At 36.5% G+C, this 15,900-nt stretch overlaps 2 protein-coding genes across 5 annotated transcripts in view; both read left to right on the top strand.

The window, feature by feature from the left end:
* Positions 1-24: 24 nt before the first annotated feature.
* layna (layilin a) lies at positions 25-9,014 on the top strand. 3 transcript variants are annotated; one of them, XM_055200416.2, is made up of 8 exons: positions 25-247; positions 608-625; positions 4,304-4,601; positions 4,753-4,910; positions 5,042-5,086; positions 5,166-5,252; positions 7,987-8,089; positions 8,170-9,014. In XM_055200416.2, exons 1-8 carry the CDS (start codon positions 172-174, stop codon positions 8,525-8,527), a joined length of 1,143 nt encoding a protein of 380 aa, XP_055056391.2. In that variant the 5' UTR covers positions 25-171; the 3' UTR covers positions 8,528-9,014. The 3 variants fall into 3 exon arrangements, with proteins under 3 accessions (XP_055056391.2, XP_055056392.2, XP_055056393.2); XM_055200417.2 differs by having other exon boundaries at positions 8,173-9,014; XM_055200418.2 differs by lacking the exon at positions 608-625.
* Positions 9,015-9,730: 716 nt separating this feature from the next.
* sik2a (salt-inducible kinase 2a) overlaps positions 9,731-15,900 on the top strand; it is a 42,788-nt gene continuing 36,618 nt past the window's right edge. Inside the window, exons 1-3 of one of the 2 annotated variants that reach the window (XM_055200421.2) lie at positions 9,731-10,133; positions 11,055-11,171; positions 12,912-12,975. In XM_055200421.2, the coding sequence (XP_055056396.2) occupies positions 9,996-10,133; positions 11,055-11,171; positions 12,912-12,975 (319 nt within the window). In that variant the 5' untranslated portion in view covers positions 9,731-9,995. Of the gene's footprint in view, positions 10,134-11,054; positions 11,172-12,911; positions 12,976-15,900 lie in introns of those variants that run through there. The other variant, XM_055200422.2, reaches the window with a different exon arrangement.

Genomic DNA, 15,900 nt, shown 5'->3' on the forward strand with positions numbered 1-15,900 from the left:
TCACCCGCCCGTGTCTCTTTCTAACCTCACTGGATGCTCACAAAGATCGCAGTGGATAACGGGATAAGTAAGCGGTTTGTGGACTCTTAGCCTTTCTGCCATCCTGGGATCTTTCTGTTGAGTCGGTCTGCCCGAAATTGTTGTGTCCAGAAGTTTGAGTAAAGCGTTACGATGGATTTGATGAAGATATCTGGATGCGCTTTGGTGTTCTTCAGCGTCTCCGTTTGCGCGTCAAGGCTTCTGGGTGGTGAGAACGCGCTGCATTTTACTGCGACAAAATATTACACAAGATATGATGCTTAAAATAACACAATAAGTACGTGAGAAATGCTAATGTTACTCATTTTCTAATGACAGCCTGGTTGCTTTCAATTAATATTTGAAATATGGAAACGAGTCTTTTTAGAAATGTTATTTAAAAAAAGTTTTATCGTGCGTGTCCAGTAACTTTTTCTCATGCAATTTTCGTTTCGTCTGTTTCATGTTTAAATCATTTTAATCTTTTTCTTGAATTTCTTTAGATCATTTCTTTATTTATTTTTTAATATAGGCTTAACAATGCTTTTTCTTCTTTCTTCATTGCGCGTAAACCCTCTGTCTGGTGCAGACATTTACGAGCCCAGAGGTATGTTCATTCACAGACATGTCATGCTTTTCTCTCAAATAAATAATAGCACTGCCTTTCAGATATTAAATGCAAACACTGGAAATCAAACAGTTCGGTTTAAAAGCAGCAAAATTCAAACACTTTGCTTTGCTTTTGAAATGTGTTTGCCATGTGTCTTCTCACTACTGACACTGAAATGGGACAAACTTTTCCATATTTAGGGAAACAAGTAATAGGTCTAACATTTGTGTAAAGCATTTGTTGCCATGGGCCATAATGTGTCATTTAGTTGATGCTAGTACATTTATGGGCACGGTCTCACCGGAAACAAGTTGAATTTAAAGGACCCAGCATTTCAACGTTGAATCAACATCAAAAACAAGGATAAGCCAATGCTGAATTTATCTTTTGAATCAACGTTGTTTCAACATTAAAACAAACAACTGAAATGATTTCTACCAAATTTAAACATTGGTTTTTAAGCATTTTATTAACCTTTAGCAACTGTTTAGCATTAACTGTTGAATCAACGTTGTTTCAACGTTAAAACTAACAACTGACATGATTTCAACCAAATTTCAACGTTTGTTTTTAAGCATTTTATTAACCGTTAGCAACCATTTAGAATTAACTGTTGAATCAACGTTGTTTCAAGTTGAAACAGAAACTGACATGATTTCAACCATATTTCAACGTTTAAGGTCAGGCATATGCCTGCTGGGATGTTCACCAAAAATGAACATCATTTACTCACCCTCATGTTGTTGATGGTACAACCACACGTTTCAGCTCCAGTCTATGCTGCATTTATGCATAATATCTATAACTCGAACTGAACCACACAGTCAACTGTGTTGATTTGATTGGTTACATGTTTGGTCTTTAGGTGCTTTTAAAGAAATCAAAGATTTGCTGTCATTGTGTCTGTTCATCTTTAAGACTAAACCACTGCACCATCTAAAAAAACAATTCATTTGCTGAACAACCATTACATACATAGTAATTAGATTAAACACGAAAAACTTAGTATTCATAACTTTTCAACCTCTACTTAACAGATTTAGTGTGTGACACAAAACTTTTAGATGCAGGTGAACTTAAATGTATGCAAAAAATAAAATGAAAAAGCATAAGTAATGACTACTATAACAATTGCATCAAAATTAAGTAAATCTAGCATAACATTTTAAGTAACTATAGAGCCACGTGATATACAAAATTTCCCATGATGCCTTTCAGCCAAAAATTCGGACATCTGTCGTAGCCATTTTGTGAAGCACATGCACTGTAAAAAATCCAACTTCAAAATGTTCTTTCAATAAAGATAATTAAGTACCTTGAACAAAGATTTTTTTGTTGAAGGGCATCAATTCATTTTTTGTTTTCACTGAATGAAACAATCATAATCATCGTGCTAACAAATATTTTTTTGTTGACTTGACGTAGATATATAAGTTTTTGTCCAATTCGTTTACCCAAGTTGCCAAAATGAGTAATCTGAACAAGCAATTAAAAAAACAATGGACTGAATGCACTGAAAAAAACAACTTGTAAAATTTACTTAAAAAATTCCTCGTAACAATTTGCACGAACTTTTTTTAAGTAAAATTTACTGCTTTTTTATAAGTAAAACTTACCTACTAAAAGCAAATAAAATTTACTTAAAATTGCATGATAAAACATATGTTAAATAATTAGTTAAATGTTACTTAATTATTTTATTTAGAAGATAGATTTATTTTAATTGTTTAGGTAAAGTCTATTAGGTTTTTTTTTTTTTAAATTGAAGCATTGCTGTCCTAATAATATTAAATAAATCGTATTTTCTGTTTGTTATTTTCTTTAACATATTCCTATGGACCTAGTTATTTTTAGTGTTATAAATGGCATTATAACACAAAATTCATGACTGACAACAAGTCAGTCATTGAATAAACTTGATTCGGAACAGAAACTAACACAAACTGTGTTTCTGACATGCGTTATCAGCAATGTGGAGATAATTACAATACAATGTTCTGAACAGGGTTCATGTAAAGAAACACTGATCATCTGAACGGTGACTTTACAAAATTATTATTTACAACAAAACAACATCAATAATATAAGAGCTTAAACCTTTATGACATTTTGCTAACAAATACTTAAGTAGTTAAAGTTCTTATTAGTTCTTATTCTGTGATAAAGCTTAAAAAATAAAAAATATTCAGGTGCAAAGAATTGTGGGTATTCCTTACAAATAAATGTGCAAATAAATGTAAGTAAATTTTACTTAGATTTTTTAGTTTAATGGATTTAATATTTTTAAGTCAAATGAACTAAGATTTTTTACTTGAATCTGCTAAAGTTTTTGATTAAAATTTACTTAATTATTTTAGGACTATGTGCAGTGACTATAAAACAGTTAAATAATACAAGAAAATATCTAATAAGACTTACTATTCCCACACAGTTCGTTTTTTACATGAATTAATTGTGTATTTATCATCATTTAACTTAGGAAAATCTAGTTCTCAATAAATGTTAATATTATTATGTAGAAATTATGAGAGTTAATCTAATAAATATTACTACACCAAAAAGTTCGTTTTTTCAGTGTGGTTCCCAGCATGCATCGCGACATCTTCATTTCTTTGCTTAATATTTACTAAACAAGATGACTGCTTTAATGTTTGCTGGCTTTATTTATGTTGATAATGTTAGTTATATGTTGTATTTGGAGTTATTTTGAAAAAATTATGTTTGTTCATTGTTACCATGATTGAGAACTGCGTGTTCAGTGTTAAGGACGGCACAGTGGGTTAGCGCGCTTCATTATTACCTCACAGCAAAAAGGTCTCTGGTTCAAGTCAGACAAAGACTTTGTTCAGGAGACTTTTCTGTGTACACTCCCACAGTCCAAAACATGCCGGTTAGCTGAATTGGATATACTATATTGCCCTTTACCCAACTTCACTCTAAAAAATGATATGTTGGATTTACTTAAAATATATATGCACCATTTTTGCATCACACTTTTTAAGTAATCCCAACTTGGAATAATTTTACTTAAAATTAACAAGAAAATATGTGTTATATGAACTTAAATATTTGAGTTCATGTAACATTCTTTCCATAAAAAAATTAAGTACATAAAACACAGGATTTCTTGAAAAGTGTGATGCAAAAATGGTGCATATATATATATTTTGAGTGAATCCAACACATAATTTTTTAGAGTGTTGGCTTAAGGGGGTCACACACCAGACGCGCAGTGTCGAGTCGCGTCTAGGACAACTCGGACATGCACATTAAATAGCGTGAGCTTAGTCAGATAGCGTCTACTTCAAAATGCAAAATATACGTTAGCAGCCAATGTTAATCCTTAATGATTTGGGACAAATATTATGTTATTAAACTATGTGAGTGGCGCTCTGTGGCGCGACAGGGATTTGAGCAACTTCCTGAGTCAAAGCTGGGCGTCGCGGACAGGCTTCATGTAAATCTTTGCATCAGTACCGTAATGTACATCCAATGTCTCCAGAATTAGTTTTTTCATTTACTTGTTCTTTAAATACAACATTTGTGTCCTTATGTTTCTTTGTGCAAAGATTTTAATAGTTCTTAATAGAGGAAATGAATTTAATCCATCAATAACTTCATGTTTAATCTGTCTTTCACTATCTTGAATCAAACACCTGTAATGTTTCTCTGAAGGCCAACAGATATGCAAGCGGGGCACAGAGAAGCCGTGCTATAAAATCGCATACTTTCAAGATAGCCGACGCAAACTCAACTTCGAAGACGCCAGCCGTGCCTGCAGGAGTGACGGTGGAGACCTCCTCAGTATTGAGTCTAAGGCAGAGCAGAAGCTTATAGAGACTTTCATTGAAGAACTAAAAGCATCCGATGGAGACTTTTGGATTGGCCTACGTAGGGATCAAAGTTACGAGGAAGAAATAGGAGATTGTCCATCCGAGTACTATTGGCTAGATGGAAGCCATGCAACTTTCAGGTGAGAATAAAGGATGCCATTAGATTCATTTTCCCATCAGTGTTTTGCTTGGGCCTCACTTTACTCATTCCCATGTGCACACGGATTTACTTTAGATCCGGTATAATATTTAATACCTTAAAGCTTTTCTGAGTATGTGTTTGTGTGATAGGAACTGGCATTGGGATGAACCTTCTTGCGGGTTTGAGGTGTGTGTGGTGATGTACCATCAGCCATCAGCTCCTCCTGGCCAGGGTGGTCCTTATATGTTTCAGTGGAACGATGACAATTGTGAAACCAAGAACAACTTTATCTGCAAGTACACCAAAGGTTGAAAAGCATAATTTTTACACAATCCTATTCATTTATATTAGGCATGGCAGACAATAAATTAGATTAAAAACATCATCCTGTTGTTTAACAGCAAGCAATGATAACATGGCCATAATGTAATGTTTCAGATAAACCCAAGGCACCAATTCCTGCAGAAAATCGAACATTTGAAGGTAGTCTGCTATATTTTTATAGTGCTGTAATACTACAGTATCATTAGATAATGCTTAACTGAATTTCCATTCATTACAGATGCTCTTCCAACACCCAGAACAGCCAGAAATCCCTCTGTCACCGTAAAGGATGATGGCATGAGGGGGGTTGTTACTGAACCTGCAGGTGAATATTTTAAGCTTTTGAAGATTTTTTGCTTTGGATAAAGGCGTCTGTCAAATGAGTAAAATGTGAATATACTGTACATGAAACTGTTCGACAGGGCTAAAGATTGTATTGACATTGATAATAAATAACTTATGCAGTGAAATTGAAAAAGTGGAGACCACACAGAATATCTGGTCATATTTTATGATATAAAATGAAGAATTATCAGATTATTAGAGTCACAAACTGAGCTTTGATTTAGCAAGTTTTTTTATATTAACTTAAAGGTGACAAATAATGGATTAATACAAAGTGTTATATTGTTTTCTGATATGTATGATAGTGCAAAAATGATCCAGAAACGGTTTTACATGTCCATTTACAACCCTGGGATTTGTCCACATAATCAAATGGGCTGTTATACCTTATTTGGAAGGGTCATGAATAATAATGTTGAGCTCTGCTTTGATTGGCTGTCTGACAGCGAGGCTCATGTCAGTAGTTCACATTATGTAAACAGACTTAATGAGGCAGTTTCCCGAACAGGACTTATCCTAGTCCCAGACTAAAATGCATGTTTAAGCTGCCTTAAAGGGACACTCCACTTTAAAAAAAAATATGCTAATTTTCTAGCTCCCCTAGAGTTGAACATTTGATTTTTGCCGTTTTGGAGTCCGTTGGGTTGGTCTCCGGGTCTGGTGCTAGCACTTTTGGCTTGGCTTAGCATAATCCATTGAATCTGATTAGACCACTAGCATCGTGCTAAAAATTACCAAAGAGTTTTGTTTTTTTTTCCTATTTAAAACTTGATTCTTCTGTAGTTACATCGTGTATTAAGACTGATGGAAAATTAAAAGTTGCAATTTTCCAGGCAGACATGGCTAGGACTCTCATTCTGGTGTAATAATCAAGACTTTGCTGATGGCTGCAACAGGCGTAGTGATATTACTCACTGCCCGAAAATAGTCCCCTTGGTTACTTTCAATAGCAGGGGACTATTTTCGGGCGGTGTGTAATATACTTTACCCTATATACCCGAATATAAGACAACCCTGAATATAAGATGACCCCCCATTTTCCAGACTTTTTTTGGGGGAAATTTTATGGAAAAATCTGGTTTTCAACAGAAAATAATTTTATTTGAAAATTCTAGTGATACCTCATTGGAAAAACATTTTAACACCATTCATTAAATATTTTGATTAATTTGTCACAAAATAAAGTGAAATAATGAGTGACAAAAATGAATAACTTTCCACAAAAATGCAATAATAATGTAGGCCCATGTATGTATGTAACTGTGGTACAGTGAAGATAGATAAAAAATAACCATCTGCTTTAAATCAAACACATCTAACCTATCGTGTTGGCGCCCTTTACTTTTTCCCCTGCTTTTTTCCCTTTCCCCCGTGAATTAGTTTATATCGCGAATATAAGACGACACTCCATTTTTCAGCCTATTTTTAGGACAAAAACCTTGTCTTATATTCGGGTATATACGATATTAACTCCCTGGAGCTGTGTGGATCACTTTTGTGAAGGACGAATAGACTTTTGGGGACTTCTTATCAGAAGCACCATTTACTACCATTATAAAGCTTGGAACAGCCAGGACATTTTTTAATATAACTCAGATTGTGTTCATCTAAAAAAGCTAATATACATCGATACATAATATATATTTCCTTTTAGGGGAGTTAATCATGGGGTAATTTTTTTTTGGGGGGGGGTGAACTATCCCTTAAAAGTCGCCATAAAACGGAAGTAGTGATTGTCTTATTTTACCCGCCGAGTGAACTGATTGGATTGTTTGAATTTGGATCATGTTGCTATTTGCTGGGATCTTTTTTCGGACCCCGCCCACCTGCCATATGATCGTTTCAAAGATCGTTTCAAAGAGGGCAGGACAAGATTCGCAATTTTAATTTAAGTTTATGAGGGCATATGACTAAAAAAATATCAAGCTCACAGTCATTTAAAGAAAAAAAAACTATATTCCAAAATAAATTACAGTTTTTCATTTCAATTTCATTGCGACTTTAAGTTAATATTGAAATAATGAATAATATAAACTTTTGATCGCAGACTTGGCAAATCTGAGCACAGTTTGTGACTCTTCTGAAAAATATAGTAATCTCTTCTGAAACTCTAATAGAGACATTTGAGATTTCTGGGGATCTCATGAGAAATACAGTATCTGAGACACGGCAGACTTTGACAAAACTTTCAGTTTGCTTTCCATTTAATCTCGATGTCTATGAGAAATAATTGACTGTATGTTTTTTTTTCTTTATTGAGAATTACCTTTGTATATAATGTCCAGAAAACAATGTAAATTTAAACGCTTTGTTTAAAAATGTTTAATGAAAAGTCTCTTCTGACTTTAGAGTACTGGACCACATGGCTGCAAAAAATCGATTCCTTACAGATCCTTAAGAATAGCATCCTTCACTTCCCTAAATTTGGAATTGTTTTGGAAATGTAGGTTTCATAATGCTTATCAAAGTTTTGCAGCATTTCTTTAAATACTGTTTTCCACTGTATTAAATGGTTTTACAATGTAACACTTTCAGTCAAGGAGTGCCATTAGATACTGTCTCGTTTATACAGGCGCTGCAGCTCCCCCTTGTGTTTTTAGAGAAAATTGCAATAATTGCGGTGATCTGAAATCATCGCGATGAGATGATTATTTAATCATTGTGACAGCCCTATTCTGATTATATTAACCATTTTTCTTTATCATGTCTTTCAGACAATGCAGTTAACATTCTTTACATTGTACTTCCCACAATCCCTCTTCTCCTGCTATTGATTGTGGCAACAGGAGTTTTCTGCTTCAAGCTTTTCACAAAAAGGTATAATCACTGATCAAAGTCCACATTTTTTAAATGATAAATCAGATACCACTTAATTTACCTTCATTTTTATATGCAAGCAGGAAGAAAGAAGAGACTGAGGTCAGTTCAAAGGAACCAGGCTACTGGGCAGCCGGAGAGAGATGCAACAGCCCCAGCCCTGACGTCTATAACGTCATCCGAAGGCAGCGTGAGTCGGACCTCGCAGACACACGGCCTGATATCAAGAACACTTCCTTTCTTGGTTCTTCTCCAGACACTCCACCAGGAGATTATGACAACCTGCATGCAGGCAGGGACACGGAAAGTGGTTTTGTGACACTGGCCAGCACAGAAAGCGGCTTCGTGACCACTGAAATGTATGACACAATGCAAAGCCATGGAAGTAGGAGATACTTCAGAGACCATGCATGGATGGATGAATTATATGACTATTAATTGTATGCAAGAGGAACATTGGTTTGATTCTGCATTTTCTCGGTGAGACAGAGCCAACAATAACTGTTGTTTTTTATAAAGTCACAAATCTTTCCAAACGATACCAGTAACATCTGTGTACTGTATAACACGATTATCAGGTGTAGCTTTACCTTTTTGCAATTCACATTTAGGCTGCCATGACACACAATGAAAGTTGTCTTCGCTGGCTTCAACTGTATCTGTAAGCAAATTTTGTAAGAATGAATTACGAAACGATTAAGTAGTACAAGTGTTATATGGATTTGGATGGTTTGCATGACTCTTGTTATGCTGCTTTTACTGGATGTGCTGTATCAGGCTCAGTGTTTACAATGCGACAATCTCTTGCAGACTATTTTCCTATGAAATATTGAATGACCAAAAAACTGAGATTTCTTATATGCAAACTATTGGAATGTGTATGCCGTGATGTTAATGAAGCCTTAATAAACAAAATGAATGAGAACTACATTTAAAGAATGATAACTTACAGTAAATACAGTAGCATTATACAGAAGGTTACGCGCGTGAGTGCACAGTAGGGGTCGCTGTTTAACAGCATGTTTGAGCGCACCCTTAACGTTTATATAAATGTTAAAATGTTTTAATGAAACACGAAATAATGGTTTTTGAGAACAAAAAGGTTTTATATGCAAATATCTGAAAGCCTCCATGCGCAGGGTTCATTCTGAGAAATAAAAGGCTGCTCTTTATTAACTGATACCCGAATTTTCTGAGCTCTGTGTTGGTTCATCATAATAAATATACAAATAAATCTAAAAATAAGAATCCTTGGGATGATGTCACTGGGACGTGCCTTTCAAAAACAGGCAGAGCTTTTGCAATTATTTTGCACACAGCAGGCAAAATATGTGTGCATGCATTGATATCACTGCTTTCATCAAAGCAACTTGCAATGCATTCTTATCAGTATGACGTTCCCCCTGGGAATCGAACCACAAACTGTGCGTTACAAACGCAAATGCTTCCACACACATATCTCCCTCCTGAGTCCTGTGTGCAAAATAATATACCACAATGCCTATTTAGAGGTCAAACCTGTCTTTGTCGTGTACCAGTCCAACAGCGGATTGCAATAGCAGCTGATTGACGTATACGCGCTGGATAAGGTTGTCTTGGTGACACATTCAAGCCGCTTTGTGGGATCCGCCCCCTTTATAAAAATCGCTTCTGCACTGACGTCAATGCATGTCGAGCGCCAGCACATCATTCCTCGTGCGGAGCATCAGAGCGGAATGCGCTCGCCTTTTATACTCATGTAGAGAGAGACCTTATCTGGAAAAGGAGAGATGTGCACGAGCCATTGGCACCCACGTGCCCCTTTTGCAAGTCACATTTGGCATTAGACACAAAATTACACCCCGCCACTTGAATTGCACGTAACGAACAGGTGAAGTTGTCCAAATCATTCCCACACTAGAAAACTATGGTCATGGCCGCCCAAGAGCAAACGGCGTCGCAGCGCGCTCCGGTTCGCGTCGGATTTTATGATATCGAGCGCACGCTGGGCAAAGGCAATTTTGCAGTTGTGAAGCTGGCGAGACATCGCATCACCAAATCAGAGGTGAGTAAACAAACACTTAAAGTCTGCAAAGAAACCAACTTATATTTTAGTTAGATTTTTGATGAAGGAATAAAGAAAAGATTTGGTAATGCCTTAGTTGTATCTTTTACGCGCAAGGTGCATGTGCATAAGATACTCACCTTTGATCTCTAGTGCATACAGTAGTTGCAACTGCATCATAGCTAAACTAAACACATGCATGAATTGTTGTTGAGATGGATTACGCATTTCCAAATTTTGCATTGCGTAATGTGGTGTATTTTGTTCAGATCTGTCCTTTCTGTCCTTGCCACCTGTATTAGTTCAATTATTGACAGTCAACTTAGTCAGCAAACTGTTAGGTTTTGCGCATGGACTAAATATCTGGACAGATAAAAGCAAACAAGTTTTGCAGCTTGATTTCACATATAGATGTGAAAGTGTAACTTTTTAATATATTTTGTTGCAATTGCGCATTTACACGAAATCATTTTGTATAGAGAGTTGTCATTTTATGCTGTTTTGCTGACAGCCCACTTACTGTAAAATACTGTTGTGTACTTTTGTATTTCATATAGTAAATTGTAATACACTGTGGTATATTATAGTAATTACTTCAAAGCTGTTCCTAGGGTGGTTACTATTTATAAAGTACACCTTTGTACCTAAATGCTACATATTAGGACCTTTTTAAAGGGTACTGTCCTGGTGACAGCTTTTGTGCTTTTTCTGACGGTGTAGTATTAACTAGTGAACTGATTAACTTGTCGTGTTAAATAGAAAAAGCAACATTTAAGGTCTTTTGAATGCTCAAGAAGAATAACATTTGGATTAGACTGTCTAATGCAAAAAAAAAAAATTCTGTTAGTGCATCTCAGTGCATAACTGAATTAAATCTTTATTTTACTGGTGATTGAGAAAAGTATTGCATCCATATTGCAGGTGGCCATTAAGATCATAGACAAAACCCAGCTGGATGCTGTGAACCTGGAGAAGATCTACAGAGAGGTAGAAATCATGAAGTTGTTGGACCATCCACACATCATCAAGCTTTACCAGGTACTGCTGGGTGATCATTATTGCATATGTGCTTCCTAATTTTTTTTTAATTGTCAAACCTTTTGTAGATTCTGAGATGAAGGTCTTTTAAACCCGACCCCAATTCGGTGGATGTTAAAGCTGAATGCTTTATAGGGTTAGCCTTATATGTTATGTAAGATTTTTAGGTCACTTTGGGCCTTAATGCTGGAAGTATCAACAGCTGCCTGCGCTGTTACACAACACGGCAGCGGTGGTCAAATCATGACGTCTACTAACAGCAGTAGTCATACTGTGACAGAGCTGGCTTTCAGGAATATCACTAATAACTCATAGACATCTAAACAATGACAGCGGACCACACAAGCTGGCAAAAATAACATTTCACTGTGAAAGTAATGTGGTGGTAACTAATAGAAATATAATTTGGTATACCGGTCCATAATTATTCTTTGTTATGAATGTTTTATACCATTTAAAGTAATAATAATAACATTTTAGAATAAACGTGAATAAAACTATGATATAACAATTTGGGATATTGAGTGGCCAAAATAATTGAATAAATTCAATTGTATTTAATATTTTTGATTACTTCACGAGTTTGCATTAACATGTAATCAATAAGTTAATGCGATAAAGGGGGAGGGCTCTTAGCCTAAACCCAGAGTACTCCCCCCTTCTTTAACTTGGATAGATGTACAAGTATGACCCCATACTTGTACATCTACAAGTATGTACATCTACAAGTACAAGGAGGAGGGATGCTGCAAAATCTCCGTCATGGGACTGAGGTGAGGGACGGCTATATAGAGAGACCCCTTTGCGCTGATTGGTTGGATTGCATGACCATGCTCCTCCCGAACTTAGTTAAATAAACTTCATTTAAAGCTGTCATCCGTTGCAAACTCTTAGCTGGATAAGTGTGTCCAAACTTTTTGGTCATGCTCAGAACCCCTTTGCAATGTGTCAGGGTCTTGTTTAATTCTGAATGGGTGTGTTTTGGTTTAATGATAAAGTGCCTGTACATCATCCTGCTCATTTTGCGGCAGGTTGAACATTTTCCAGAGTATTCCCGAAAGCTAATTTCCAGAAACATGGTATTGCAATTAGGGCTGGGTATTGGCAAGGGCCTCATGATACGATACATGGTCATGCTGTGGTGTGTCGCGATACGGTACAATATGCTGCACGTTGTGATACATTGCAATACTTTTGCTTTTTTAAAATTTTTCTGCCATTTTCTCACTTCCGCTAACTTCTGAGACATTGTCCAAATGGCGGCATGTAACAGACAACTGGACAGCGACAACTACAGCAGCGGCGAATGAGCTCGAAGCACACAGAGAATTTTTTTTCATTTTTTTTCACGATAGTTAGCTGTATCAATATTTTTGCACAGCCCTAATTGCAACGGTAAAAAACATAGTAGTACTATAGTACGCTTTTGTTAGTCTGCTTATGAAACTTACTTAGAGCTAGGACAGCTGTTGAGAGATGGGTTACTGAAAAATTATGTATATAAAATAATATAATTGACATAGTATTACTGATATTGACTGTGAATCATCTGTCACAGTCGTGATGGCACTTTATTGTGAAAAAATAAGATAAAGAAATTATGAACGCATGTAAGTGCCAAGGTGTTGTGCTTTTACGTGTGTAGGTTTTTTGCTGATATTTTGTGATTTTAATTGCATCGTTATCCTCAAACGAATCTCAGGTTTTATTGTGACACTTGCATCTCCTCTCTTTCAATAGGTCATGGAGACCAAAAACATGCTTTATCTGGTCACAGAATATGCCAGGAACGGTGAGATATTTGGTGAGTGTGTCTGTTTTCCTATATTTGCAGATTGATCATTGCAAAATCGTTTTTTCTTATTCGTACTCATTTGGGGGCTGTTTTCACCCGTGTTTTGGGAAATCAAACCCATTACCTTGGCATTGCTGGTGCTGGTTGTGCCAGTTGAGCTATATAGGTTGAATGCTTTAAAGGAGACATATCATGAAAATCTGACTTTTTCCATGTTTAAGTGCTATAATTGGGTCCCCAGTGCTTCTATCAACCTAGAAAATGTGAAAAAGATAAACCCAGTAAGTTTTGGTAAACCATTCTCTGCAAGCATATGAAAAAATAGGGCATTGAAATTTAGCTCCCCTTGTGATGTCAGAAGGGGATAATACCGCCCCTTAATCTGCACAATCCAACCACAGCACTGCCAATTAATGCAGAGATCAGCTCATTTGCATTTATAAGGACACCCAAAAATGGCACATTATTTAACATGCAATAATAATAATAAATGATCTATATGATATTTTCAGGTAAAACTTCACCTATGTATTCTGGGGACACCTAAATGTACTTTACTTTTTAAAAAATCTTGTGAAATGTCCCCTTTAACATTACAATATCATATTACAGTATATCACAGTATGATGCTTCATCTGTACACCAATTCAATTGCTTAAAAATTGATGCGCTGAGCAGCAGAGCAGATGTATTTTTAATATATGATGATTAGCTGTGTCACCTGTAATGGAAAAAGGTCTTAGTATTTCACATGAAACCTACGTGACCAAGGAAACCATCATCTCACACATAACAGACCCATGCAGTTACGCTAGAGTCATACTTGAAAGACAGTAAATGAGATTTATAGCCTTATTATGGGGCAAAAGGTAAAGACAAAGCAAGAGGGAGAATATGATCTGACAACTGCTGGCAAAAAAAAACTGTGTGACTTGTGAGTCACTTTATTCTGCATTTCCTGGACATTTTTGATGCACATATCACATAAGCGTCATGCAGCAATAAAACATTAGGACTCTACTTCTGCATAGAATGAGATAAAATGGTTAAAAATTATCCCTTTCTAAAAGTACACCTTTGCATCTAAAGAGGTCATATTAGTACTACAGATGTACACTCCCCTAAAGGATTATTAGGAACACCTGTTCAATTTCTCATTAATGCAATTATCTAATCAACTAATCACACATGGCAGTTGCTTGAATGCATTTAGGGGTGTAGTCCTGGTAAAGACAATCTCCTGAACTCCAAACTGAATGTCACAATTGGAAAGAAAGATGATTTAAGCAATTTTGAACGTGGCATGGTTGTTGATGCCAGACGAGCCGGTCTGAGTAATTCACAATCTGCTCAGTTACTGGGATTTTCTCGCACAACCATTTCTAGGGTTTACAAAGAATGGTGTGAAAAGGGAAAAACATCCAGTATGCGGCAGTCCTGTGGGCGAAAATGCCTTGTTGATGCTAGAGGTCAGAGGAGAATGGGTCGACTGATTCAACTTTGACTGAAATAACCACTCGTTACAACCGAGGTATGCAGCAAAGCATTTGTGAAGCCACAACACAGACAACCTTTAGGCGGATGGTCTACAACAGCTGAAGACCCCAACGGGTACCACTCATCTCCACTACAAATAAGAAAAAGGGCTACAATTTGCATGAGCTCACCAAAATTAGCAAGTTGAATACTGGAAAAATGTTGCCTGGTCTGATGAGTCTCGATTTCTGTTGACACATTCAGATGGTAGAGTCAGAATTTGGCGTAAACAGAATGAGAACATGGATCCATCATGCCTTCTTACCAATGTGCAGGCTGCTGGTGGTGTTGTAATGGTGTGGGGGATGTTTTCTTAGCATGCTTTAGTCCCCTTAGTGCCAATTGGGCATCGTTTAAATGCCACGGCCTACCTGAGCATTGTTTCTGACCATGTCCATCCCTTTATGACCACCATGTACTCATCCTCTGATGGCTACTTCCAGCAGGATAATGCACCATTTCACAAAGCTCGAATCATTTCAAATTGGTTTTTTGAACTTGACAATGAGTTCACTGTACTAAAATGGCCCCCACAGTCACCAGATCAGCCCAATAGAGCATCTTTGGGATGTGGTGGAACGGGTGCTTTGTGCCCTGGATGTGCATCCCACAAATCTCCATCAACTGCAAGATGCTATCCTATCAATATGGGCCAACATTTCTAAAGAATGCTTTCAGCATCTTGTTGAATCAATGCCACGTAGAGTTGGTCTCCCCAGAGTGTGTATGTGAAGTTTTAGCTCAAAATACCATATAGATAATTTATTATAACATGTTAAAATTGCCTCTTTGTAGGTGTGAGCAAAAATGCGACGTTTTTGGGTGTGTCCCTTAAAATACAAATGAGCTGATCTCTGCACTAAATGGCAGTGCTGTGGTTGGATAGTGCAGATTAAGGGGCGGTATTATTCCCTTCTGACATCACAAGGCGAGCCAAATTTTTATGAGCTATTTTTTCTCATGCTTGCAGAGAATGGTTTTCCAAAACTAAGTTACTGGGTTGATCTCTTTCACATTTTTTTGGTTGAAAGAAGCACTGGGGACCCAATTATAGCACTTAAACATGAAACAAGTCAGATTGTCATGATATGTCCTCTTTAAAGGAATACGCCACTTTAATTTAAAAAAATCACGATAATTTAGTCATCCCCCTGTCATCCAAGATGTTTTGTCTTTCTTTGTTCAGTTGAGAAGAAATTAAGGGCCAGATTCACTAAACAAGGCAAATAAGCGTGAGAGCGCATTTCCAAAAAAGCGCAGATGGGAGAGGTAATATCTGCGGGTTATTTACTAAAAAAGTGCTAATTAAATAACACAGGTGCAACAGCTGATTTCCATAAAGACCAACGCAATTTACTATGAGCAGCGCAAATTAGTTCAGGGTCGCAAATAAGCAGA

Source organism: Misgurnus anguillicaudatus, chromosome 22, assembly GCF_027580225.2.
Source record: "Misgurnus anguillicaudatus chromosome 22, ASM2758022v2, whole genome shotgun sequence".
In the NCBI taxonomy this organism is placed as follows: Eukaryota; Metazoa; Chordata; class Actinopteri; order Cypriniformes; family Cobitidae; genus Misgurnus; species Misgurnus anguillicaudatus.

Excerpts from the sequence above, each read along its gene's own strand:
- layna (XM_055200416.2), top strand. The coding sequence starts at position 172 with ATGGATTTGATGAAGATATCTGGATGCGCTTTGGTGTTCTTCAGCGTC. Across the intron at positions 4,911-5,041 it reads TATCTGCAAGTACACCAAAG|ATAAACCCAAGGCACCAATT; the intron begins GTTGAAAAGCAT and ends GTAATGTTTCAG. Across the intron at positions 5,253-7,986 it reads GGTTGTTACTGAACCTGCAG|ACAATGCAGTTAACATTCTT; the intron begins GTGAATATTTTA and ends CATGTCTTTCAG.